General features: G+C 39.8%; 2 protein-coding genes across 2 annotated transcripts in view; one reads left to right on the forward strand and one right to left on the reverse strand.

Moving 5' to 3' along the window:
* Nucleotides 1-692: 692 nt before the first annotated feature.
* On the forward strand, nucleotides 693-19,445 carry FBXO7 (F-box protein 7). Its single transcript, XM_063309390.1, has 9 exons — nucleotides 693-934; nucleotides 4,681-4,981; nucleotides 5,167-5,394; nucleotides 6,695-6,836; nucleotides 11,336-11,419; nucleotides 13,280-13,372; nucleotides 14,829-15,005; nucleotides 15,244-15,281; nucleotides 15,769-19,445. Exons 1-9 carry the CDS (start codon nucleotides 813-815, stop codon nucleotides 16,153-16,155), a joined length of 1,572 nt encoding a protein of 523 aa, XP_063165460.1. The 5' UTR covers nucleotides 693-812; the 3' UTR covers nucleotides 16,156-19,445.
* Nucleotides 19,446-19,932: 487 nt separating this feature from the next.
* Nucleotides 19,933-24,936, reverse strand: part of SYN3 (synapsin III) — a 182,237-nt gene continuing 177,233 nt past the window's right edge. The window contains exons 10-13 of the mRNA XM_063308605.1: nucleotides 23,777-23,911; nucleotides 21,891-21,972; nucleotides 20,713-20,986; nucleotides 19,933-20,216 (exon numbers count right to left, since the gene is read on the reverse strand). Of these exons, the coding sequence (XP_063164675.1) occupies nucleotides 20,084-20,216; nucleotides 20,713-20,986; nucleotides 21,891-21,972; nucleotides 23,777-23,911 (624 nt within the window). The 3' untranslated portion in view covers nucleotides 19,933-20,083. The remainder of the gene's footprint in view (nucleotides 20,217-20,712; nucleotides 20,987-21,890; nucleotides 21,973-23,776; nucleotides 23,912-24,936) is intronic.

Here is a 24,936-nt window from a genome sequence, read left to right on the forward strand (position 1 = left end):
GACCTAGTTAGCTTGTGAATGGGAGACCACCAGGACATCCCAGGGCTGTAGGCTAAGCTGGGAAGTGGAAAAAGCATCCTGAGATAAGGCAATGGAAACCACTTCTGTGCTGCTGCCTTAAAAATAATCCAGAAGCGTCCACAAAGGAATCAACAACTGAGCTTATCTGAAGGAGATTTTGCCTTTTTAACAACATATGCATTGGACCATACTAAAGCTGCCATGTTGTGATCATGTTGTAAAGCAAGATCTTGCAGTCACAAATAGTGCCTTGAAAAAAGATCCAGTCCTCCACATTCTGCTTAGTGCAGAGTGAAGATGCTCCATAACCACATGTCAAAGACAGGGACGTGTAGGGATGGCCCCTAAGGGCTTGGCACAGGGTTAAGGAGTCCTATTCAGATTACAGCCATTTACCACAAGAGAAGGGCCAGATGAAAAGAACGCGGAAGTTATCAATCGTAGACAAACTTCGGTACAGAGCACCGAATCATCGCTCAGCATCATCAGTTTCTGGCTTCCTTCGACGAGCACCGAATCATCGCTCAGCACCGTCGACCGCAGGGTAGACGGCGGCTGCGTGGAGCGACGCGGCCGGTGAGAGGGGAGGGGCAAGCCGAGGGGCGGGCTACGTCATCTCAAGGTCGCGAGGGTCAAGGAGGCGGTTCCTCGGTAGCCCAAACCCACCATAACAACGACAGCGATTCCCCGGAGCCGCGTCCTCGCTCCTGCCTCTTGCGCCGCCACCTTCACGGAGGGGCCTCTGGGGCGCCGGGGGAGGGAACGCGGGGGAACAGTCGCGGCTCGACGCCATGAAACTCCGCGTACGGCTGCAGAGGCAGACGGCTCCGCTGGAGTTGCCAGAGGCGGAGCCACGGCTGGGGGATTTGCGTGCGCACCTTGGCCAAACCCTCTTGCCCGCTTGGGGTTACAGGTAGCGCGAGCGGCGCCGTCATGGCCGGAAATGAATGTGCGGGCGGTCGACGAGAGCGATAGGCAGCGTGGCCCTGGCCGGGTTTCAGGGGCGTTTCCCACCTCTGGGAGAGCCAGAGGAGCTGCCCAGGGTCGGAGAAGACTCGTGGAAGGCGGTGGTCTCGTTTCAGAAACAATCTTATTTTATGCTTGTATGGGGAGAAAACTTTCGAAGCAAACAAAATGCTTCAATTCGGGAGTGACAATGAACAGATGAATTCAGTGAAAATAAATAATTTGGGGATCCAAAGGGTAATGTGATTATTGCCTGGCACAAAATAGGAATGAGGGAAATATTAAAAGGAAGATTTCTTTGCCCTTCTTTCCCCTCTTGGCTAATCCTATGCTATTTACTTTATGTCTTAACAAGATTTGTTCCCAAGATGGATTACTTAAGTTAAAACTTATTGTGGGATTGGGCTGGTCCAGTACCAGGATGGGAGGCTTCTGCACAATACCTGAGGCCCTAGGCTAGACTGGGAAATTAAAAAAAAAAAAAGCAACTGGAAGAAGGCGGTGGCTAGCTACTTCCTATATTGCTGGCAAGAAAACTACATGGATGTGTCCATGAAGTCAGGCTTGGCTTGAAGGAGGATTTACTGTTACAGTGTACAGCGTTAAAGTGAATCAGATTTTAGGGTTAATGATGGCACTTGCAGTGTTCTTGAAATTTATAAGATTATAAATTACGTGGAATGTATGTGGAGTGGCTCCCATTCTCCACACACAATTTCTAAGCATAGGAATGCCTGTGATAAGTGAAAAAGCTTATCATGCATTTCAGGCTAAAATGCTTTTGCTTGGTCAGTGCTCTGCAGCTTGATAACAGAATAAATGTTTACATATCAGGAAATGCTCATAGTCTTGATTTGTTAAGGGCTTGGTAATATATCCCCTGAATAGTTTCTTCAGTGATTATATTTTTCAGTCTTTTACACACTTCTTTATGTTGAAGCCTTTTGAGTTTTTTGTAAAGCAATTTTACAGGACATATTGTTAAAGCAATGTATTGTAATGACTGGAGTGTTAGACTAGAACTGAGGATACTTGAATTCATTTTCTCCTTCCCTGCACCTAATGCCAAGTCATTATCTTTCAGTGTGGCCTAATTTGTAAAGTTGTAAATATAAATTACATAGCTTATTGGAGAGACAAAAAAATCCTTTTTGTAAAATACTGTGGGGAATCTGTACAGATTTTGATCTGGATATTGGATATCTATTCCTTTATGTAGGGTGAATTTAATTTCAAATCTTATATAGTTCTCTGGCAAACCACTTCATTTCATGTGGCTTGATGGATATTTTAGAAGTGTTCTCACTGAATGGTGTGCATCTCCTGGACTCCTAACTTTCCAAATGAACTAATGTACCATTGGAGAATTAAGCAGCTGATTCAGTACAGTATGTTAAGAAATGGATCTTATTTTAAAATAAGATTGTATGGGATTGTATTTTCAGTGAACTAGTTGATCTATAATCCTGGACCAATCTCCCACCAAATGAGATGGAGTCCTGCTCTTCATAGGTACTCTCACTGAAGGGGTTGAGATTATATTGTCATTGCTGGAATCTCACTTGTTCTGTCCTGTTGAGAAGGGATATACTGTAGGTGAAAGTTGATAGCTTGGGCCTTATGAAACTGAAAGTCAAGTGTAAGATTATATGTTCAGTTTCAGTTCTGGGCTACAGCTATGATACAGTTGTTATACCATGGAAATTATGTGATTTATTGAAGTATTAGTAATATACATACATCTTGTCCTGACTTAAGCAAAAAACCATGCTGAAACAAGAAATTCAGTCTCTAGTGATTATTAACTGCTGTAGTAGACAGAAAACCCTACCAAACTGAAGGAGCGTGGGAAACCCAGACAGATTAACCCCAAAACTCAAGGCTGGTCTGCTCTGAGTTTCTTTGAAGGACAGTTCAGAGTCTCTAAACTACGCATGCGTTTTCCCCCTTGGATAGGGGGCCCCTCCTGCTCATCATCCGTACTCATAACACATCTAATTACCTGTCAAAGTGGCTTAATTTAATTTATTCAATGTAATATGGCTGCCCACTCCAGAAGACTCTGGGTGGCTTACAAATCCATTAACAAGAAAAAAGAAAACAAAACCCACAAAAACCAACAGCTTGAACTAAAACAACAAACGGTATAAGCAATATTACAGGGGCTTGGCCAATAAATCACACCCACATTAATCCCAGGGCTAGAAATAGAGCCAGGTCATAAGGGTTTTCTGGAATTCCGGGTGGTGGGGTGGTGCTGTGGTTTCATTGTTTTTGATTGGTCTCAGATGGCAAGGCGTGCTGGAGGTGTGGGAATGATTTGCCTTGAGTGTACAGTGAAAGAAGCAACAGCTGGGATTATTTTAAAAATTAAATATCGCTGTTTTCCTCAGAGATGCTCTGTAATTTAATAGTCACTGGAAAATTTATGGGTGAAAGCTTTGATTTTGTGATTGTTGAAATTGAAAATATCCCTTGTTTTGCTCAGAGATTGGTTTTAAATACTGTAAGGTGAAGCGATCCATTTAGGTTTGTGGAGATGGAGAATGGAAAGTGTCTGGTTGTGAAAGGTTTCCTTTGTTTCCTATTAATTTCCTTTATTAAAAACTACATGCATAACTTAAAATAATATTTTTGAAAGGCAAGTGTCATGAGTAAGGATGGCGAGCAGGGGGCTCCCACCCAGACTGTCAAGCGCATGCGTAGCACTGAGGAACTGTTCAGCCATTCAAAGAGACACAGATCGGGACCGCCTTAACCCTTGGGGGTTATATGTCTGGGTTTTTCCCACGCTTCTTCAGTTTGTTAGGATTCTTGTTAAGTACTAGTAATAAATATTAGAGACCAGTTCATTGTCTCAGTGTGTTTCCTGGTAGTTAGGACATCAAGTCATAGGTCAGATACTACTTATAATGCTTTAGATACTATTTATAATGCTATTTAAAATGCTTTCCAGGCTAATTCAACAGCCTTGATAATCTTTTCCTAATTTAATAAGACTGAAAGCATCCTTATAAAACATGGACTTCCTCTTCATCATTTTGTCAATAATTTAGGTGCTCTTAATACTGCAAAGATCACCTTTAAAAATGTATTAGATTTACAGTTCTAAGAAAAAAAAAAGATTTGCTTGTGAGATGGGTGGTGTAGAAATATAATAAACAAATAAATAAAGTATTTGTTTTTATTCCTGGCTATGTGTATATTTACAGTGGGCTAACATAAGCCTCGTGTGGTGCAGAGTGGTATGCGGCAGTATGGCAACCGAAACTCTCCCCACGACCCGAGTTCTATCCCAGCGGAAGCTGGATTCTCAGGTAGCCAGCTCAGGTCAACTCAGCCTTCCATCCTTTCAAGGTCGGTAAAATGAGTACCCAGCTTGCTGGGAAGGTGACAACTGTGGAAGGCAATGGCAAACCACCCCGCTATAGTCTGCCAAGAAAACGTTGTGAAAGCGGCATCCCCCCAAAGGGTCAGACATGACTCAGTGCTTGCACAGGGGACCTTTCACCTTTTCAACATAAGCATAATAGATGCAGATGAAAATGGATCAACTGGTCTTGGTTTTAGTGACTATAGTTACTGCTTATTTTATAGTAAATCATGGAATTAGGTAATTAAGGACATTATTTAGTTTGCAGTTGGTGTGTGTTCCTCAATACAACTGTGTGCCTAATGTTGCTTTCCCTGCAGTTCTGACATCAAGTATGCAATAACATTGAACAACAAAGACTCCCTTACTGGAGATGAGGAAACCCTAGCATCATTTGGGATAGTTTCAGGAGACTTGATATGTTTGATATTGGAAGATGCTGAGGCAGAATTAAGAGTATTTCCAACTCACACTTCATCCCTGCATCCACAACAGAATAATCATGAACCATCCACTTCAGCCATATGTCACAACCAATCCAAAATCCTAGAAAGTGAAAGACATCATGGACATCCATCAGACCATAAAGTTCAAGATAATATTCAGTTGAGTGACATTACGGTAAGTCCATAAGATATGACAACACTCTTGTTGTGCCTAGTAGGGAAAATTCTGAGAAGCCTGGTACTGCTTCATCATTTTTAGAGAGACCACTATTTTTCACAGAAACCCTTTTCTCTTGGTCATTTTACAAAAGTAAATACAACTTTTTAATGCTCTCTTGTTTCTGCTGCTATCCTTTCAAGGCAGAATCCAGCCAAGCATTTGCTTCAGAGGCTGAATCTGATGACTTTGATCTCCAAGAAGCTGCAGGTTCTTATCCTTCAGAGCCAATGCTTTGCTCTGAAGCTACAGATGGGCAAGTACCACACTCCCTTCAGACCCTGTACCATTCTGCAGAATGTACCAGTGCCAATGATGCCTTGATAGTTTTGATCCATCTTATAATGATGGAGACAGGATATATACCTCAAGTAAGTGAATTTCAACAAAGTCTTTTTGTATGTGTGGATACCACATGCCCACCAGATTTGGTTGAATTCCATTTCTCATCAGCTCCCTCGTAATTTTCATCATTGACATAGATCTTAGGCCAGTAAAGAGATAATGTTGGCTTCTAGTGAGCCATGATTTGCTGATAAAGGATCTACTCTTATGAATAGATTGGTCATCCCAATACAGAATGATGCTGCCACACACTGCTCTGCATTAGTTATAATTTATATTGCGTATCCATTGTTGAAGAACACAGTAATGCATAACGCATTATCTAGTGAAAGAGATGTGGAAACCAGAACTGTATATCATATTCTAGGTGTTGCTGTAGCATAAATTTGTGAAGGGGTATTATAATACTATCTGATTGCCTAGCCCTTTTTAATGAATCTCAGCATGGAGGCTCTTTAGACAAGTTCTCTTGCAGACATCTGACTTTAGCCCATGGAACGTGAATGAAATGGTATGTTTATTCCCCTTTCTCATATGTAGAGTCTGGTCACATTAAAAATATTTAATTAGACTAATTAGAACTGGGATAGTGAATGTGAGTTATCAAGCCCTCTAAAATATCCAGCGCAGCTATATATGTAGAACTAAGTTCTGAATTTAATGTTTTAAGTACTTTTTTTGGCAAATGTTATTTGTTACTTTGAGTTCGATTCAGGAAATAATTTCTATTTAGCCTCCTCATTATCAGCTGTGAATGTATCTAATTTGAGATGATTTTAGTGAAAAATAGTTATCAAATTGTATAAATATATAATGAATAATAAGGTGGCAGGCTATGCCTGTCATTGGGAGTGCGTTCTGCTGGGCTTGGCTGCAAAAGATGCACAGATGACCTTTGAAAGCTCTTAAAGTAGGTGGATGGTGTCTCTTCTGCCCAAAAGAGAATGGCTTCTAGGCTGTTAACATCACACAGGCAGGACAAAGAGGCACACATATGAGAACCTTGATTTCAGGATAAATAGGGCTTCATTTGATACTCAGCAGCCACAGGAATTCTTTTGTAATGACTTCATTAATTTTGTAACAGTAAATTTCCTAATTAGAGCTGTGGTTCCCTGTAAATCTGTCTTGTAATTTCTTGCCTGACTGGCTGAGAGAGGTCTGATGGTGACCACCTACACAGTTTAGTTGCCATAATCAAAATTCCCCTCCCTATGATTTGAGTAGCCCTAATGCAAACACCTAACAAATCTGTGGTCAATTTTAGTTCTGTGAGAGCGCTACTCTTAAGGATTGCCTTGAAAATTCCTCTTTTATTATTCACAGGGAACAGAGTCAAAGGCAACACAAATGCCTGACCAATGGCGGAACAGAGGTGTTTATAAGCTACAGTATGCCCACCCTCTCTGTGAAAATGGCTTTGCTGCCCTTACTTGTGTGCCTTTGGGGGACCTTATTGTTATCAATGGTAAGTATATTCTGATATTTGTTTGATTGAACGCTAGCGTTTGCTTGTCATTCTTTGTCTTCCATGCTATGTAACCACTAACAAGCCTGAAAGACATAAGAGTCAGTTGACTCTTATGTGATGTTGACTCTTACGTGGTGTCAGCATTTAGGGGCTATCAAGTATGACTGAAGTGTTTGAGAAGTGCCATGAAGCAAGCTAAATTATCCTTCTGAACTGTATTAAAAGAGAAATCATAGTACTTAATATTTTACAACTTGGGTTTCATCTCTGTCTCTGAAGAGTCTGCAGTAAAAATGTACACTTGGACATACTGTATATGCAAACTCTAGAAAAAGGTTTTCTTAGCTGGTTTTGCAAAAGTCTCAATACAACTAGTGCTAAGATTGGTGTTTTCTTTCTTTAAATGTTTTAACTATCTACCATGTCCTTTGACTTGGAGGAAATGTGATACTTATTCTCTCACCAGCTGAGTGTTTAGCCAGATTTGCACGATCCATTAAAACATTGGGGTATGGATTGAATAAGTACAGATATTCTCCTCATCAGTCTATATAAGGAGCTGGTTATATGATTATTTAGGGAGCTAGTGCGAAGCATTGAGTAGAGAGGCCAGCTATGAATGAGACAAGGACAACGGGTAGCTGGTTGCACAGTGGAATATTGTTGAAACTTGATTTATGAAAAAATATTAGTCCAAATAATTGTTTTTTCAAATTATGAGTACTTTTCATTTACCATCTACCATCTACCTTTGATAATCTAATCCTGCCACTTTTTTCAGTCATTTTTAAAAATCTCACCAAATGCTACAAGCATTTGCAACAATACCCTAATCAAGGAACTACCAACTCAGACAATCAGTTAAGCAGTAGACAAGGATAAACCAAGGAGGGAACAACTCCCCCACCAACACTGTTAGGTAAGCTACTGTATATAAACAGAGAGCCAACCCCATTCCCTTCTAGCACTGAAGATGTTGCCTAGTTGGGCAACAAAAGATCTGCAAGGAAACAAGCTCAGAGAGCACCAAGGACTCCACATTACAATGAGTTCTTGATTTGTACAGCTGAAGCTCCAAAGAGTCTGTTCTCATTTTCAAACCCTGTTCCTGAACACTCAAGAGATTGGGGAGAATAAACTTCAACAGGTTCTCTATGCCTCTGGAGAATTCAGGATTTGCTTTCTGTTACTCGCTAGTCAGCTTCCCACCACTCTGTTTACGTGGAGCTCCTGCAAAGAGTTCTGAATCCCGTTCCCCCACGCTTTGTGGAGCCTGGGGACTCTCGGCAAGTATTCACTGTGGGTGTTCCTTGGGCAAGCACATTGTATTGGGATTATGTGCTTGCCCAAGGATAACCAGTCCCAAGCCATGCAGGACTTGATAACTGGAACCTGGAACTGAACCTGAAAGCATACCCACAACCTGAAAGCATACCAGCAACCACTTACCATATGAAAGAATGGAGTTGTTGGTATGCAGGCTTTTGTATTTTGCACTAATTGTAGCTTTCAGCTAATCTTGATGGGCAGTCCCATGTAACAGTAGTCTACAAGTGAGGTCATGAAGGTTTGAATGATGGGCACCAGCACCTCCTTTTGCACCAGTTGAAGCTTCCTGGCCACAGCTTCTACCTGTTAATTCTAATAGAAGCTGACAGTCCAGGAAAACCCCCAGGCTGCATCGTGTTCTTTTTGAGAGAACACAATCCCATCAACAGCTAAAGCTGGTTTTATCCTGGAGTCAGTTTCTGAATTAGCAGGCTTTCTGTCTTGCTTTGGTTTAATTTCAGTTTAATTTCTCCACATCCTTACCATTTCATCCTCCAGGCACCAGATCAGAACTCTCACCTCATCTCCCATTTGGTCTGAAGTAGAGAGAGAACGTTGATATCATATTCTAAAGTGTGAAATGACTTTCTCCAGCAGCTGGTTAAATGAAATGGATGAGACAGCTGAGTGCTGTGACACTCAGTATTGAGGTGCTCAGCGGCTCAACCTCTCTCCCTCTATACATGCCAACTGGAACTGTCCGTTCAGGAAGGTGTAGAACCACTATAAAACAGCATTCCATGTTCCTAGTCCTCATAGATGATCCAGAAGAGTACCGTGGTCAGTGGTACTGAAAGCTGCCGAAAGATTCCATAGGAACACATTCCCCCATCTAGATCCCTCCAGAAGTCATAAGTTAGAGCAAATGCACTTCCTGTCCTATGATCAGGCCTGAAACCCCGATGAAAAGAGTCCAGATCTACTTATCCAGAGCCCTTTGTAACTGCAGCACACCCACCTAACAATAATGGTTGGAGACTGGGTGTAATTGTCTAGTATACCTGGCTTAAAGAAACCCACTCCACATCAAGGACACCAGCGCTTCACCGTCCACAATGAGACATTTACGACAGTCCAGACTTCGCTTTCCATCCCCTCCCTGGCAGCCTGCACAATCCAGGAGGCAGCCAAGTCTATGGATAACTGATCTCACCAGCGACTCTGTAAATTTCTTCCAAGAAAACAGAGCTTCAGGCAACCATCACGGTCCCCTGATTCACAAGCATCATTCCTCCCTATTCGTTGGGCATATCTCGTGTGTATATGCCCTGGCGCCCAAGGTCTGGGGAATGGATTGGCTGCAAATTTCCAATCCCCTTTCTTATTTAATGGCCTCCTCTCCATTTCTCACTAAACCTCCCTCTACTTTTCCTCTCCTCCATTCATCTTTCCTACTCTTAATTGCCCCTCTTTCACCCCAAGCAATCAGGAACTCCAGTATTCACCAAGAATCTTCAGTAAACCTCCCCATGCACTCCCTTTGTCTCGCCCCCAACAATTCTTCAACCCTGTTGTTAGTTCTCTTTCCTCTGGTTCTCTCACTTCTCACCAGTTAAACTGGTTAGACACTTCTTCTGCTCTTCTCCCATTTTCTCACTCTAGGGGTTCCTCTGAACTCCACACACTCTATATAACTCTAGCAGTTCCTTCAGCCTCTTTATCAATCTCTTTCCTTCTTCTACTGATCCTTGTCCCTCTTTCCTCCCTGCCATTAATTGGCAAGCTAGTTAAGCTACCTCTTCTCCCCATTCGGTCACCCTGAGGGCCCTGCACGCTCTTAATTCCCACCTTCCCACTCTAATCCACAATTTTCCACCTCTTTCCTCTCTCCTGCCCATCCCTATTCCATTCCCATTCATCTGATTCTCACTCAGGTACGCTGGTTAAACAATCTCTTCTATCTGCATTCCCTCCAGAGGGCTAGTCTAACTCTGCTTCCTGCCTGTTGTTCAAAATTTGAATAGTCTCTTCTGAATTTTTGTTCCTCTTTTCAGACCTTCTCAGCACCCCATCCTTCTCCCTCCAACCCTTTTATTCAATTCCCAACACAGTTGTTTGCCTCTGTCTTCCTCTGCCTTTCAACAGAGTCTTCATTTGATTGTTCTTCTGCTTCCACATACAATCATTCTCTTCAGTCTTTCTCTACTTCCTGGCACAGTCCTCTTCCGTGTTCTCAACTCTTCTCCTCATTTCTCCAAATCCACCGTTTCTCCAAATCCACCTACCACCAGCAACACTCCTCCTGCAACTCTTCTCCAGCTGTGGCTGATTGATTCAAACCCATGCCCACTATCTTCCAAATCTCCCTTCCTGGCCAGCTGCATTGAACTTGCTCCAACACTTCCTCTGAGCCGCAAACTGAGATCTGATGGTGTCCAGCCTAGGTTTCCACCTCATTTCCAGCCAGCTCCTCAGTCCTTCATGGATCCCAACTCTCATTAATTATCCAAACTGGTCCACTCTCACTGCTTATTTAAAACACTTTTAAAATACTCAGGTGTTTATTTAAAATAGACAGTAGTAAAATAATAATAATAATACCACCACCACCACCAAAAAACCTTGGACAGCACTTAGAAAATCTGTGCATTGACAGAATTTCTATCTGTCAATTACAAAAGGCCACACTGCTTGGATCTGCACATGTACTATGCCAACATATTATGACATCCTAGGCTCTTGGGAAGAACTCAATGCAAATGAAGGCCAATGCCAGCTAGAGTACTGGCATCTGTGATCTCACATTGTTGTGTATATATAAATAATAATATACTTAAAGAGAAGCATTAGGCTGTAAAACAGATACTGAGAAAAAGACTGGGCCTCAAAAGAGAGAACAATGGGAAGGCCCATCTAAGATGCTGTTCACCTTTGAAGGAAATGGGGGAGGTTTGCCTTGAGCACAGACAATATAAAACCAAACCATAATATCACTCTGTCTTGTTACTTGCTACACCTAGAAATCCAAGCTGGTTAGATTCCTTCCTATATCCTGGAATATTGTGCTACACAGCTTCCAAGGGGAGGAGGGGAGGCTTATATTTTCTTTCCTTTCTCACAACCCACTGCTATTGGGCAAATTTATTCTGTTGAATTTCCCCAGGAACTTCAGACTCATCAAGAATAATTTTTTTGTTAAGCTCTCAGTGTCTTTTTCTGTTTTGTAGCAATGTTGAAGATTGACATTGACATCAAAAGTGTGAAGAGACTGCAGCTTCTGCCAGCTGCTTTTATCTGTTTTGAAGACTCAGGTATCTGATATAATCTGAATTTTGGGGAACAGTAAGAGCCTAATAGATGAGCAATACAGCAATAATGCTGATCGTTAACTGAGCAAATTAGAAGGTGAAGTAGAGTGCAGTGGCTGAGAAACATTTTTAAGTTGCATTTAACATGAACATTTTAAGCTTATTCAAACAGTTGCAGAGATGCTCCTGTCAGGCTTTGAGATTCTTCAACAACATGTTCTATGAAAACAAAACATTCCAAGCTTAAAAAAAATTCTATTGCAAGGGACATGTTTTCGGTTAAAGGCAGGAGAATACAGAATTTATAAATAATAGACAATTACAGTGGGTCTAGAGAAACTGCTACAGGTGAGAAAGAGCTTTGTGGCTGGCAAAAATATTCTGAAAAATACTAATTTACTATGATATATTCCTCTTTTTTCCCTGCAGCCACAAAAGCATGAGAGTTGTTCCAATTTTTAAAATAAAATGGTAAATCTTAAGAATTTACATGATATCAATATAAGATAAAACAGCCCTTTAAAAAGATGATTTAAAATACCTGTGGGAAATGAGTAAGCATATGCAGAATGACAGGTTAGTTTCCCCCTCTCTCTTCCCTCCATTTACCAAGAAGAGTTTAGAAGAAGACTTCTGTATAAGAATATATAAGAACAATATATAGGAGGAGGAAGACTACTTATTTGGCTGTTAGGAGAGAATTGTGCTTGACATAAAGCCTAGTTTATTAAAGAATTCAGATTTTAAGATTGGGTTGTTGAGCAATTGCCTAGAGTTTCTTTTGAACCACCTTTCAGTCTAGTAACACCACCCCAATTCTGGTTTACTCTCCCTCTTGGCCACAGCAGGAGGAGATACTAATGCTTGAGTTGGGAGCTTTATGCTGGTACTTTCTGCTTGTCCAGGTAATCTAGGTTAGAATTGTATCCATACTTGTACACATGTATAATCTGTATTCTTTCATTTCTCCATGGTACGGATTGTACCTGTAGGAAACCAGGAGACAGAGTTCTAGTCCCACCTTAGGCCTGAAAGCCGGCTGGATGACCTTGGGCCAGTCACACACACTCAGCCCAACTCACCTCACAGGGTTGTTGTTGTGGGGAAAATAGGAGGAGGAAAGCGTATTAGCTATGTTGGCCACCTTGAGTTATTTATAAAAATAATAAAGGCGGGATAGAAAATAAATCATATTCTTATTGGCTGTATTCAAGGGGAGGTTGAATACAAATTCAGCCTCCCCTTGAATACTGCCTATGAGAATATGATTTCCTACAGGTACAATCTGTACCATGGAGAAGTTTCTAGAACAGGCTTCATTAGAGGCAACCTTCTACTTTCAGCCTTTCCCCATTCACATTTGTAAGGCTGAACGTTAAAGAATTTTAATCTTTCCTTTATACTTGTTTATACAATATTAAGCTAGTAGTGTCATGGCATATAATTCCTCACTAGGGGGACCCATTGTGTGAAAAATTTAGAGAGACTCACTCTAATAGCATTTTGACACAGTGCTTCTTAAACGGGGCTACAGTTTCCTGGCTCGAGTGTGAAATAATAAAAAATCTTAGATATTTATCACTAAAATAGCCACTACAGTGTGCTTTCTTCTCTCTCTCCCTTAAAAACTAAAAACAACTCTTCCCATAGATTCTAGATGCTGTGCTGTTTAGCCATGCTAAATTCATCAGTCCATGCAGTCTTTACTGTCTGTTGTAAATTGAACTATTACAGCATGTTGCCAGTCTGAATGAGAGAACCAGTTCTTTTCCATCTTACTGTTTGGCAACTTTTTTTCAGAGGCAAATAGTTAGAATAGGATATACTGAGCAGATGATCTCAACCTCCTTATTTTTCCTAAAGGAAATGTTGCAGGCATGTATAAGGACCTTCAGAAGCTCTCTTGTCTCTTTAAAGATCGACTGGTATACCCTCTTCTGGCTGCTGCTCGGCAAGGTAAGCAGATCACAGGAGGAGGCTTATTATAAATCTTTTTGTAAAGAGTGTTTATTATGTAATAGGTAAAGCCTCTGAGCTCATCTAGCAGGAAAGTTTGAAAGTGTAACAGCAATATTTTCTCCGTATGATTCTGGGTTCCCTTCATTTATTTAATGTACAAATCCGGCAGATTTGACATAGAGCTCGATCATTTTTGGTTCTGCCTGCATTGAGGGCCTAGATGTCCCTCTGTATGTAACACTGAGCTCTCTGCACCAGTATTTCTCATCCTCAGCAACTAAGATGTGTAGACTTCAACGCCCAGAAGTTGAAGCATGCAGGCTGGGGAATTCTGGGAGTTGAAGTCCATACATCTTAAAGTTGCCAAGTTTGAAAAACACTGGTCTAGACCATTGAGCACACAGCCTGAAGCTCATTCGTGTAAACTTGTAACAGATCTGCCACACTCTGTTCAGGCTCTGACGCCAAATAACCAGAATGGGTCCCGACTCAGAAAGGTGCTGTCCCCACAGCTGAATGGGTAGTCAGCCTCTGAGCCATATTTCTTTTGCTATGTATAAATTGGACGCTTCCTTCTGCTTCACATCCCATCGTGGTTGCAGCTACGACCTACAAAGTTGAACAAGCACCAAATTCTAATTTGAGAAATGTTAGTAAAATAGATAAAATCTGTAAGTGCCTTTTGAAGCAATTCTTGTTTCACTTAACAGGAAAAACTTTATTGTAGTTGAGCCAGCCGGAGAGGCTATTTCCTATGTGGCTTGACAGTATAGTAAAGCAATAATATACTAACTTTGATCTGAGTGGGAGTGTTTTTTCTTTTCTGTTCTGTTCTTTTTACTAGGCTGAAGAAAAACTAAATGATATTCCATCCTAATCTCATTGTGTAGCTGCCAGAGGATTTTGGCTCCCAGTCAGGAGAGCAGAACCTTTGTTGAAACGCTAGTGTAACTTCCCCCCAACCTAATGCCTTTCAAATCTGTTGGGGGAGTGTGCTTTAGAGTCTTTTTTCAGGGACTAGAGGGTATTTGGTTAGTGGCATTCATTCCTCCTATCTTTATGGTAACACTGTCTTTTTAGTCCTATCTGGTCACGTGGTTCAACAGAAATACAGTGGTGCTTAAACTTTAGGAACCCTTTTGAATTTTCAGTATTTCTGCATAAATATGACCTAAAATGTGATCTGTTTCCCACACAAGTCCTAAAGCTATATAAAGAGAACCCAATTAAACAAGTCAAAAACATTATACTTGTTCATAATGCTATGTATTTTTTGATGCATTTGATTAATGCATGAATAATCCAAAGCTCTTTGTGTAAAAATAGGCTTTTTTTTTAGCCAAATCTTATTAACATGCTTTGTTTCAAGCAGTATTTGATTGTAATTATGACATATATAAGAAGTTAATGCTGGAATGCTGTGATGATGTTGTTCTCCCCCTTCCCCTCTTAGCATTGAATCTACCAGATGTGTTTGGCTTGGTGGTTCTTCCATTGGAGCTGAAACTCCGGATCTTCCGGCTCTTGGACTTTCGCTCATTAATTTCTTTATCTGCTGTTTGCCGTGATCTTTATGCTGCTTCAAGTGATCAGTTATTGTGGAGATTCATATACTTGCGAGATTTTAGAGGTAATCGTTCATACAACTTCCTTTTTAATGATATGGAGCGGAGTTGTTGTCAGCTGTGCAGTTTGTTAGGGCTCTTTGTCAGGGATTATACCTCTATGAAGCTGTTTGGGCATTGTGTCCATGAGATGGTTATTGACTTGGAGAAATCATGCGATCGGTATAAGTTTCCTAATATGTCCACTACATGCATTATAGAATTGCTGCAGCAGGCTGATTTATATCTTACGTGTTTTTGCAGATCCTGTTGCCAGATCTCGAGACACAGATTGGAAAGAAGTAAGTGGGTATCTTTGGTATATTTTTTCCAGTAGGCTCTGTCTCTTGGTTTTTTTTTTTTTTTTTTAAGAATATATGCAATCTGAATAGCCAGGAGATGAACAAGCTACATTCTCAGCTAACTGAAGCCTCCAGTTGATATAGGAGGTAAATTCTTCTTTAAACGCTGTGCTGAAAGAGCAGGTGAACATCATCATCATTCTAATGGATGCCAGCCTGCACAGCTTCTTTCAAGCCAAGTCCAGCTGAATTCTGGTCTGAAATCCTATATCAAATGAAGATCTGCATGAAATAAAAGAATTTGAAAGGCATTTGTTCAAATTATGAAGATGCAGAAGGCATTTGGCTGCATGGAGACCGTTGGGCTAATACATTTGGTTCATGTATTAGTTCTAAATATTCAGGGATATACTAGCAAACTTTTATAACCATGAAGGCTTTGAAATGTTAAACTTTAAACTAAACTGTATTTTTCCCTTTTCTACAGCTGTACAAGAAAAAATTGAAACAGAAGAAAGACGCACTAAAGTGGAGGCACATGATGTTTCTGCCCCCTCCTCCCCTCCCCATGCCATTTCATCCCAGTCCACTGTATCCCAACCCCTTTTCTCCTAATCCCCTTTATCCCCCTGTTATCATTGGTGGTGAATTTGATGAAAGGCCAGCACTCCCCTCCATTGGTGATCCGATAAGCTCCCTCTTTCCTGGCCCTGCTGAGCTTCCAAGTCAGTATCTTCCTCTTGCCCCACACTTAGATCCATTCCCTACTTTGCCATATTTTGATCCATTTGTGTCATTTCAAGAACCCAATCCAACCCTTCCAGGAAGAGCCAGTCGGAGCCGCCCAATTGATAGTCGCCGTGCATTCATATGAAGACTCTTTCAGTCTTGTCTATAAAGTTTTAAACCTCTCTTTGTGGGCTTACTTTAAAACTCTAGTATGCTTCAGAGCTATGATGTCTACTGTTTTAAAATTATGGCAATGTATACCTACTATAGCATCTTGATTCCACAGACCTGGGCCCAACAATTCAGTGCAATTTGTCCTGTCTCCTTTGGAAATGGAGATCCTGTTTGCAAGAATATTGTGGGACACTTTATTCTTTTCATTTTGAGTGGCAGGCTGCTTCTTAGAAAGTAGAAGGTTCGCTTTTGTTACATCAGATAAAAAGCACTTTAAAATATAAACAATTATGTTGGCCTGGGTTGTTTTAATTTTTAAATCTGCGATTTAAATATCTGTCCTATGCTCTTTTCTCCCAGTAATTAGCCTGACTAAATGCTTTTTCCATGAAAAGACTTTTCTGTTCTATGCAATATCTGACAGGTAGAAGGCACAGGCTGCAAAGATGCTTGATTTGATTCTTCAGACACTTTATAGTGATTGAGAGTTTCCCCCCCTTCTTTCTCCTTATTACTTGAAAAACAATATTGGTGTTGGGGATTTCAAAAGGCAAAGAATACTGAGTTAAAATGATTTTTTTTACATATGAGAGAATAAGACATTGAACTGTTCACCTTACAAACAGTTGAATAATAACATGCTACAGTACAACTCAGAAGATGAGAAATGGTGATCAAGAATGTCAAAAGCTCTGACAAAAAGTTGCTGCTTTTCTATCCCAATTGCTCTCTGGTAAATATCAGCAGAAAGTACCCTAAGTACTTTATGAAATAAAATGACAGGTCCATTTGTACATTTAAAGAAGCATTGTGTGGTTGATGGGACTAATGAGCATAATAATAGTTTTTACCATTTTTGTTTTCAGCCAACTAAGTTGGGTAAACATTCCTAGTTATTTTTAAATGTATAGTTGCAAGATGTGCAATTCTTAGGGATAAATATACATAATTGTATGTTCATCTAGTTGGTCAACTCAGAAGTCATATGTCTTATTAGAAGACATCTCCTTTCTTAAAGGTTGAGCACAAATAATATAACATTGGATGACAGTCCATTGATGGTTTCTTAAGAGAAAGTATATTATTTTTGCCATTCTTCAGAATTTTTCTCAGTATTTTCAGCCTCATTAACAAAAAAATTATTTAGGTGCACTGATTTTGATAACATCAGTTTTGCCTCATCCAAAATTTGAATTTGATAAGGGATTGCACATACTGCTACATTGTGAGAATAAAATAGGTAGCTGTTATGCCTTACAGCTCAAGCTCTAAAATTCCTTGGTTTTACATTAATGAGCTCATATGTTAAGTACATAAATTAAATATGTGATTTGTATTTAGAATATATAGTATTTTATATGTGCAGCATTACGAAGACATGTATCTGCTATCAGAAGGAGTATTCAATATTAGTGACCAACAGCTAATACTTAAGTGCTAGTTTATAATACACTAAAGTGCTATAATCAACCTTGTTAGAACTCAAACACACAAATCAGTTCTAACATGGCTTGAGTCTAACAATGTGATTTTGCTTTACTACCAAACTATTGGTCCTTTTCAGTTGTATTTCTAATACTTGTTGTGTGATGGCATATTTCTACTTCGGATGCATACTGCTCAGAATATTGCAGATGGTAAAAACCTTTGCTCCAACAACTATACAATGTTGGTGCAGTTAGCCCTTTGGCTTGCCAAATAGGCTAACTAGTTGTGAGAGGAATTATTTAACATTTCTGTAATATTTCAGTGCAAAAAGGACTAGTATGTAATCATTCTATCCTTACTGAGGTAGGTTAAACTTCCTTGAGAGTTGAAGGTGAAATTTAGTAGATCTAGGAATTATGTTAATCTATGACATGCTGGCGCATGGGAAACTCTGCACTAGCAAGTTCTATAGTAGTCGTCCAGTCTGTTTCCTTTCAAGCTGTGAAGTCGTTATACAGTTGGAGGTATATTACCATCCTACATGACACATTGAGAGCTCAAAGTCATACCAATAAGGTTGAAGAAATTAGGCCACATTACTATGAAAATTTAGTTCAGCGCAGCACGTGCTGGGTTTGACAGACAGTGCAAATCGGCTTACTTTAAATGGAAAGATTCCTGTATCTGTCCTCTACTTGAAATGCTGAATTGTTCTTCAGATAATCAGCTTGTTCCAGAAAGCTGCTAAACATCCAAAGCATTCAAAGCAGTGGTGGCATTTGTTTTGCTCAGTCTACCAAATGCTTTTACAGGATTTAGGAAAAACGCAGGGCAGTAGGTAAGGTTTCATGCTAGAACTTGGGGTGAAAATCTCTTGCTCATGTAACCAGAGCTTTGCCTGTGCAAACAATATTCGGGAGCAAAGCAGGCGGTGTGGTTTTTGGGCTTGGCTCTTCTGAGTTGAAAAACAAATGTGTTTGCAGTAGCCTTACTCTAGAACCTAATTATGTACAGCATTTCTGTCAAGTGGAATGCCCTGTTTACATCAGTTTTGCATCAATAGTGCAAGTGAAAGGGAAGTCATATTAATGTTTAAAGTGAGAAAGACCCTGCTAAAACTTTGCAGCAAGACTCTTACTTTCCTCATCTCCTTTTTTAACATTTCACTTGTATCCTGACTTCGTTGGGCTGCCAAGATGTTATGGTATAATGCATCATTTGGACACTGATACTGGAGGGAAAAGTTTTGAGGCTGGAAAGAAACATTCTTTTCCCATGTTTTTCATCCTGGATGTGTTGTTACTTCCTGTTCTGCTGGCACTGAAATACTACTTTGCTCTACTTCACGGTGGCTGGCTTCCTTCTAAACAGCTTTATCACTTTTGTATGCACATATGTAACTGGCTTGTGGTTACTTCCCTTTGCAAAATAAGAATTTTATGACTCTTGAATTTCTCGAGAGAGAGAGAGAGTTCATTGTGAAATCCTTGTCCCAATGTGGTTCAAAGATCTTTGCTTCAGTCAATTTTCCCCTGAAACACATCTTACAACTGCTATAAAGATAAATTCTGACATGCTGATAGGTGTAGTTCGAGCCTTGTATATTCTTTTCCAAACACATGGTACTTCAATATAAAGGCTCACATCAATGTAGTTTAATTTATTACTTGGAAATAGCACAGTTGATACTGAATCTTAGGCAAGTTGCACTATTGTAACAGAGCAAGCAAAGCATTTTAATTTTAAATGATCTGTTTATACATTGCTGCACCTGGGAATCAGAATGGATTTAATCCTGGATGTATACTGACCAAAGTAAAATGATTCAGCTTCTGTGTGTCTTAACTGTGTGCTAGCTAAGGATTGTTACAATAATTAAGTTCGGGAAATTTGAATTTAGAAGGGATGATTCTGGATTCAAAGGGATGTCATGGAAAACATATTCAGAGGTGTAGTTTTATAAGTGTGAGCCTTTAAATAGAGTAAATCAGAAACTGATTTTTACTGTGATGCCTATAGGACTTATAAAAGGTATACAGTATGAAGAATCATGCTAGCAGATAAAAATAGTTAAGGTAAACGAGTATTGAGGGGAATGATTATGTGTCTCTCACTTGTCTCTTTTCTGCACATCTGCTGCAAATGGCACAGCAAGTGTTCAAAGCAGTTTATATGAACTGCAACATTCTATAGGCCTCAGTGCATGTAAGTGCCTGTGGACATGTGTTTGCATTCTGTTATGGATAGTATTTGGATGTCAGCAGGATCCAGAGCACAGGGAGGCAGTTTCAATTGCTTTGTGATATCCCCCCCCCCCGCCCTTTGCGGTATATATGAATAGACCATACAAGAATCTGTAACAATCGATACATTTAAGGACAAATTTGTATAGGGAAATATAAAATGAATGAGGAATCTGCAAGGAAAGAAGGCCCAAGTATCCAAAATTGCTCTAAGGTTGGATTGCAATACTAATCAGAAAACAGACTAGCAAACGACTTCCTCAGGTTGCGGATGGTTTCAGCTTTTGCCTCATCTTCATTGGTAATACCTCGCTGTGAAGATTCTGAGATGTTAAAGGTGTTTGTCAAGGATTGTGATTTGCTGAAAAGGAAAAGAAAAAGGAATAAAAATGTGGCTATTTCCTTCATAAAATCTAGAAGCTTTAGGAACTGTTGTTAGGCACCTACAATGGTGCTTAAAAGTTTATGAACCCTTTTGAATTTTCAATACTTACGCATAAATGTGACCCAAAATGTACACCAGTGTATCATTGGGAGTTACCTTTAACCTTTGGGATTGCCAGCAAAAAGGAAAAGCTTCCTTTTGTATAGTTCTGAGATTGTTGTTAGGTTTGAAGATTATTTTCAGGGCCTGCCATGGTTAAGCTGAAAAATATATCTCCCCATGTAAGACTGACAGTGTACCAAAAGTTAGATTTAAGGGAGTCTTCCCTTTATGTGCTGTAGTTCAGTTGCTGAGTCTCTTGTGTATGCACTTTCTTTGGTGGTGGTCTGTTCTTGAGACACTGATAATGGCTTGACCTATGGTCACCTTACTTTAAATTGCATGAATTATCCACCATAAAAGTCTCACATACTTTAGATGAGGGTGCTGCTTGGAAGGTTGGCTGAATCCTTGGCCAGGAGCCCATCCTTGTGCCGGAGGTCGAGGCGGCTGGGAGGGAAACGTGCCTAATTTGGAAGGCTGGTTTGGTGAGCTTCCTGCTGATGATCTAGTTTGCTGGGGAGATCCAGGGGACCTCTGCTGCTGTGATGAGGTGGACTGAGGGCTCAGAGGTTGCTGGCCCTGTGGGGACAGCCTTTGCTGTGGTGGGGCTCCTGGCTGTGATCCGTGAGGCTGCCATGGGCCACCTGGAGCAAAGAAACACAAACACTGCATCTGTGAAACAAGATTAGTTTTTATAAAAGATGTGCTCTTCATCATTAGCATTATGACTGCGAATTGATACAAGCTTGCTGGAAGATTGGTGACTCCTTTTCCTTGGATTACTAACCACCTTGGCTGATGAAGAATTCTAAGAAGTGTGAAAGCTTTCAAATATTTTAAAACATCTATTCTTATGAATAAATTATCTCTATGCATTTCTCTTTTCTCACGGTCAACTTTGGAACCTTTTCACAAAGGTGGCTGAATGTATGGCTCCCCATAGAAAGGATGGAAGAGAAATGGATCACTAATTTTCTTCTGCCAAACTAGTATTTTCTATCTAGTGGTGCCAACTCTAACAGCCATTTTGGAAATGGCCAGCCTCCCAGGGTAGCCATTTCCTTTGAGCACTCCCACTATAGTCTCATGTCACACATATCCACTGGCACAGATGTTTGTGGATCCTTGCCATAAAACATCTTTATTGTCTCAGTTCTCTAACCTTCCCCAATAAATCTCCATTTTGAATTCTGCTCTTCAACTTTTCAAATCTGTAACTTCAAGCTGTGTATCTGAAACAAAAATATGTTTCAACATTTCACAACTTTTTGTTGGCATTGCTTCTGTTTCCTTATTAAACTTGGATGTTAAATCTAATATTTTTCAGGATGGGCTGTCTGAGAAGAAATATATATTCTTAATCTTTTCCCCTTCTCTATAAATACTGCTGTAATTTATTAAGCTTAACCCTGCCTTGTCACCATATCCCCCTAAAAAAATCAGCAGAAATCATGTTTTCTTGAAAGCCACATTTCACTCACATTTACAGATGATGCTAATACTTCACTCTTAACACTTTGCTTCAAAATTATACAGTAGAGGTAGTACCTTGAGGTGGTGGTCGGGGTTGGGAAAGCTGTCCAAGATGTGGCCCTGACTGTGGCTGCATCTGTGATTTCAGTGATGGAGGCTTGAAATAAAGATGGTAAAGTACAGTTAGAATATCACAAAGAGGACAAACAGAGGTCTGTTATATATTGCCCATAGCAACTTCAAATTTATATATCATAAGCCTCAATCTATAGTTAATCCTTGACTGTAGCAAGATTAAATGGGGAGGATCTTTTGTAGATGAACAGTGCAAATTATATAACTTTATGGTAATATCAGTTGCTTAGCAAAATGTGTAAGACATCTAGAACTTTTATTCCTTATCAGAGTAGAAGGAAGAACAGGTAGGTGCAGATTCATGCAGTACAACAGGGAAAGTTGACTTCTTTGCACAGCCTTTAATCACCCCAAATCCTCTTATTCTTGTAATGCTTCTTTAGTTTACAAAGTCAGGTTCATGTAATGAAGCATAACTAATTGTAATATACACTATCTTAAAAGTCGCCCAGGACAAACCTGGTAATCTCGAGACTGGCCTGGTATCCTTTATAAGGATCTGAACAACCTGCAGAACATAGATCTACTTCAGAGTGGTAAATGATATGCTAATGGGCCATAATGAACTTTCTGGGAAATGCTATGGTACTTCTCTAAAGGGAGAAGTCTCCTTTACGGTAATGCTCAGTTCTGTAGTACGTTGCATTTTTTTAGTTTAGAAACTTGCATATAGTCTGTGATCTGAGCCAAACCAAACACATTTAAAAGTCCTTCACTTAAGTAGAAAAAAACAGTGCATGCTTAGTTCTTTTACAGTGAATAAATGGGGATTTAAAAATGCTCAAGTTTAGTTGGTTTTTATCCATAGCTTTGATCTTAGGATAAGAAGAGACCCGCTACATCAGAGGTCTGGTCTAGCAATCAGCTTCCCACAGCAACAAGGTAGAAGACCAAGAAAAGGACATAAGGACAATATTTCTCTTTTGCTATAGTTCTGAGCAAGTCATATTCAAAGGCTTGCCATCTGTGGGCCTGGAAGTAGTGTATATAATTGGAGAACAATTGATGCTGTAAATAACTCTTTCTAAAATAGGGCATTTACGTCTGATTTGAGATTGAACACAGTGCAACAATTCAAAAACCTTGAACTGATTAATGTGTGTTTTCATATCGAGAACATTCACTAGGATGTTCAGTGCCTTTTAAATACATTTTCCTAGCCTTGATTCAGAAGCTGATTGGCTCAATGGACTTTGATAGCTTATTTGGAAAGGATGGCTAATGTGACTGCTGTCTTCAGAATTCACCACACTGAGGGAAGGACATCATACAGGTCCTGTGCACATTTTCCATTTGATTTTGGCTACCTGTCCAAGGACCTTGTAAGGAGTATGCTTTGTATTAACCATGAATTTGGATAAGAGATGAAATTACTATTTCCAGCCATTTTCATGGCTTTTTTTTGCACAGTATTTCCATCTGGTTTTTTTTTACTAGATTTTTCTTTTATAAATCTTGGTAGAGATACTGGAAAGTTAACATACGCAAATCTACGGTGTTCTGCACTTGTTAAATAAATAGAACTGCATGTAGCTACACAGTTGTCTATGCTCTTGTAAAAACAACTCTTAAGGACTTTCAAGTCCTTCTCCCCTTCTGTCCAGTTTTCCACTTTAAATTGGAGCCTCAGCTACTGTGTTATATATAAAACTATAGAATTACATATCTTGTCTGCAGTGGCTCTAGTTTAGGATCTCAAGAAAAAAATGATTCAGAGTAACATTTTTATTAAGGAGGTATTGAAAAGGTCTGTGTATTTAGATGTCATTTGATAATCCAGGCACTTGGTTAGATTGATTTATCTGAAAGATGCCTCCGGTTCTTACCCAAGGCCTCAGAGGTGAAGGAGAAGATCCCACAATCATTAAAGCCTGTGTCATCCTGGAGACCACCAAATCAGCTATAAGCTGCCTATCTTCTTCCACGTGCTCTCCTATTAGAGGCATTGAGCTGTCCATCACCTGTGTGAAACCATGAAGAGTCTTTTAAATCTGGTTGTCAGCTAATGCAGCAGAAAAACTCAGGCACTGCAAAAACAAAATGTTCAAAAATATTGTGGCTTTGCTTCTTGATCACTTGTGTGTCAACTTCCATACAATTCAGAAACTTTTTTTTTAATGTGACAACTGTTTTAATGACATCACTCATATTTTTTTAAATTAAAGAGCATAATAAACTCTTCCAGATAGAGGAAATAAGTAAAAGCTCTCCAAATTTCACAAAGATGCTATTACAACTGTGATCTAGCTAATGCATAAATTGCTAAAAGAAAATTTTAAGTTTTCCTTGGGCAACTTAACACAATTTCAGTATTGGCTGAAAAACTTCCCTATTCATTACTCTGTTTATACAGTGTTCTAAGCCATGGTTTACTTCATGATAGTTTACTCAATAAACTAATTGAATAGGTTTGTGCAGTTTTTTAAAAAGCACCACATCATGGTGTAATGTGTGAATACATACATATATTTATTAAGAAATTTATATGGCCACTCATCTCATATAAATGACTCTGGGCAGCTAATAGAACAAAATAAAAACAGTAAAAACACAATAATTAAAAACATTAACAGAACACTGCATAAAATAACATAAATAGCTGAGAACAACCACAACATCACACCATCAGTATAACCAAGAAGCTGGCTCACCCATGCTATCAGGGCCCCAGGTTTGATGGCAAAGCCAAGTTTTTAATACCTTGCAAATTTGCAAGGTGGAAAAGCTAGGTCACAATATATGGTGAGCAAGAGTGCCATGGAACTCTTCACAAACCAAGCTGCATGTTACCCCTCCCTTCAGTTACATTCTTATCTAGCAGCTTTAGGTTTCATGTGAGAAATACTTCCTTTGAAATTCTATGTTGCATGCTCATTCTGACCACAAGATGGCGCCCTCATATCTCCTAAGTCTTTGTAGTTCTACTCAATAAAATACCAATTCTGATATTCTCCACCAGAGTGGTCATCGTGAACTTTCTCTCTCT

The sequence above is a fragment of the Candoia aspera genome, chromosome 7 (genome assembly GCF_035149785.1).
Source record: "Candoia aspera isolate rCanAsp1 chromosome 7, rCanAsp1.hap2, whole genome shotgun sequence".
NCBI classification, from domain to species: domain Eukaryota; kingdom Metazoa; phylum Chordata; class Lepidosauria; order Squamata; family Boidae; genus Candoia; species Candoia aspera.

Excerpts from the sequence above, each read along its gene's own strand:
- FBXO7 (XM_063309390.1), top strand. The coding sequence starts at position 813 with ATGAAACTCCGCGTACGGCTGCAGAGGCAGACGGCTCCGCTGGAGTTG. Across the intron at positions 935-4,680 it reads TTGCCCGCTTGGGGTTACAG|TTCTGACATCAAGTATGCAA; the intron begins GTAGCGCGAGCG and ends CTTTCCCTGCAG. Across the intron at positions 6,837-11,335 it reads GGACCTTATTGTTATCAATG|CAATGTTGAAGATTGACATT; the intron begins GTAAGTATATTC and ends TCTGTTTTGTAG.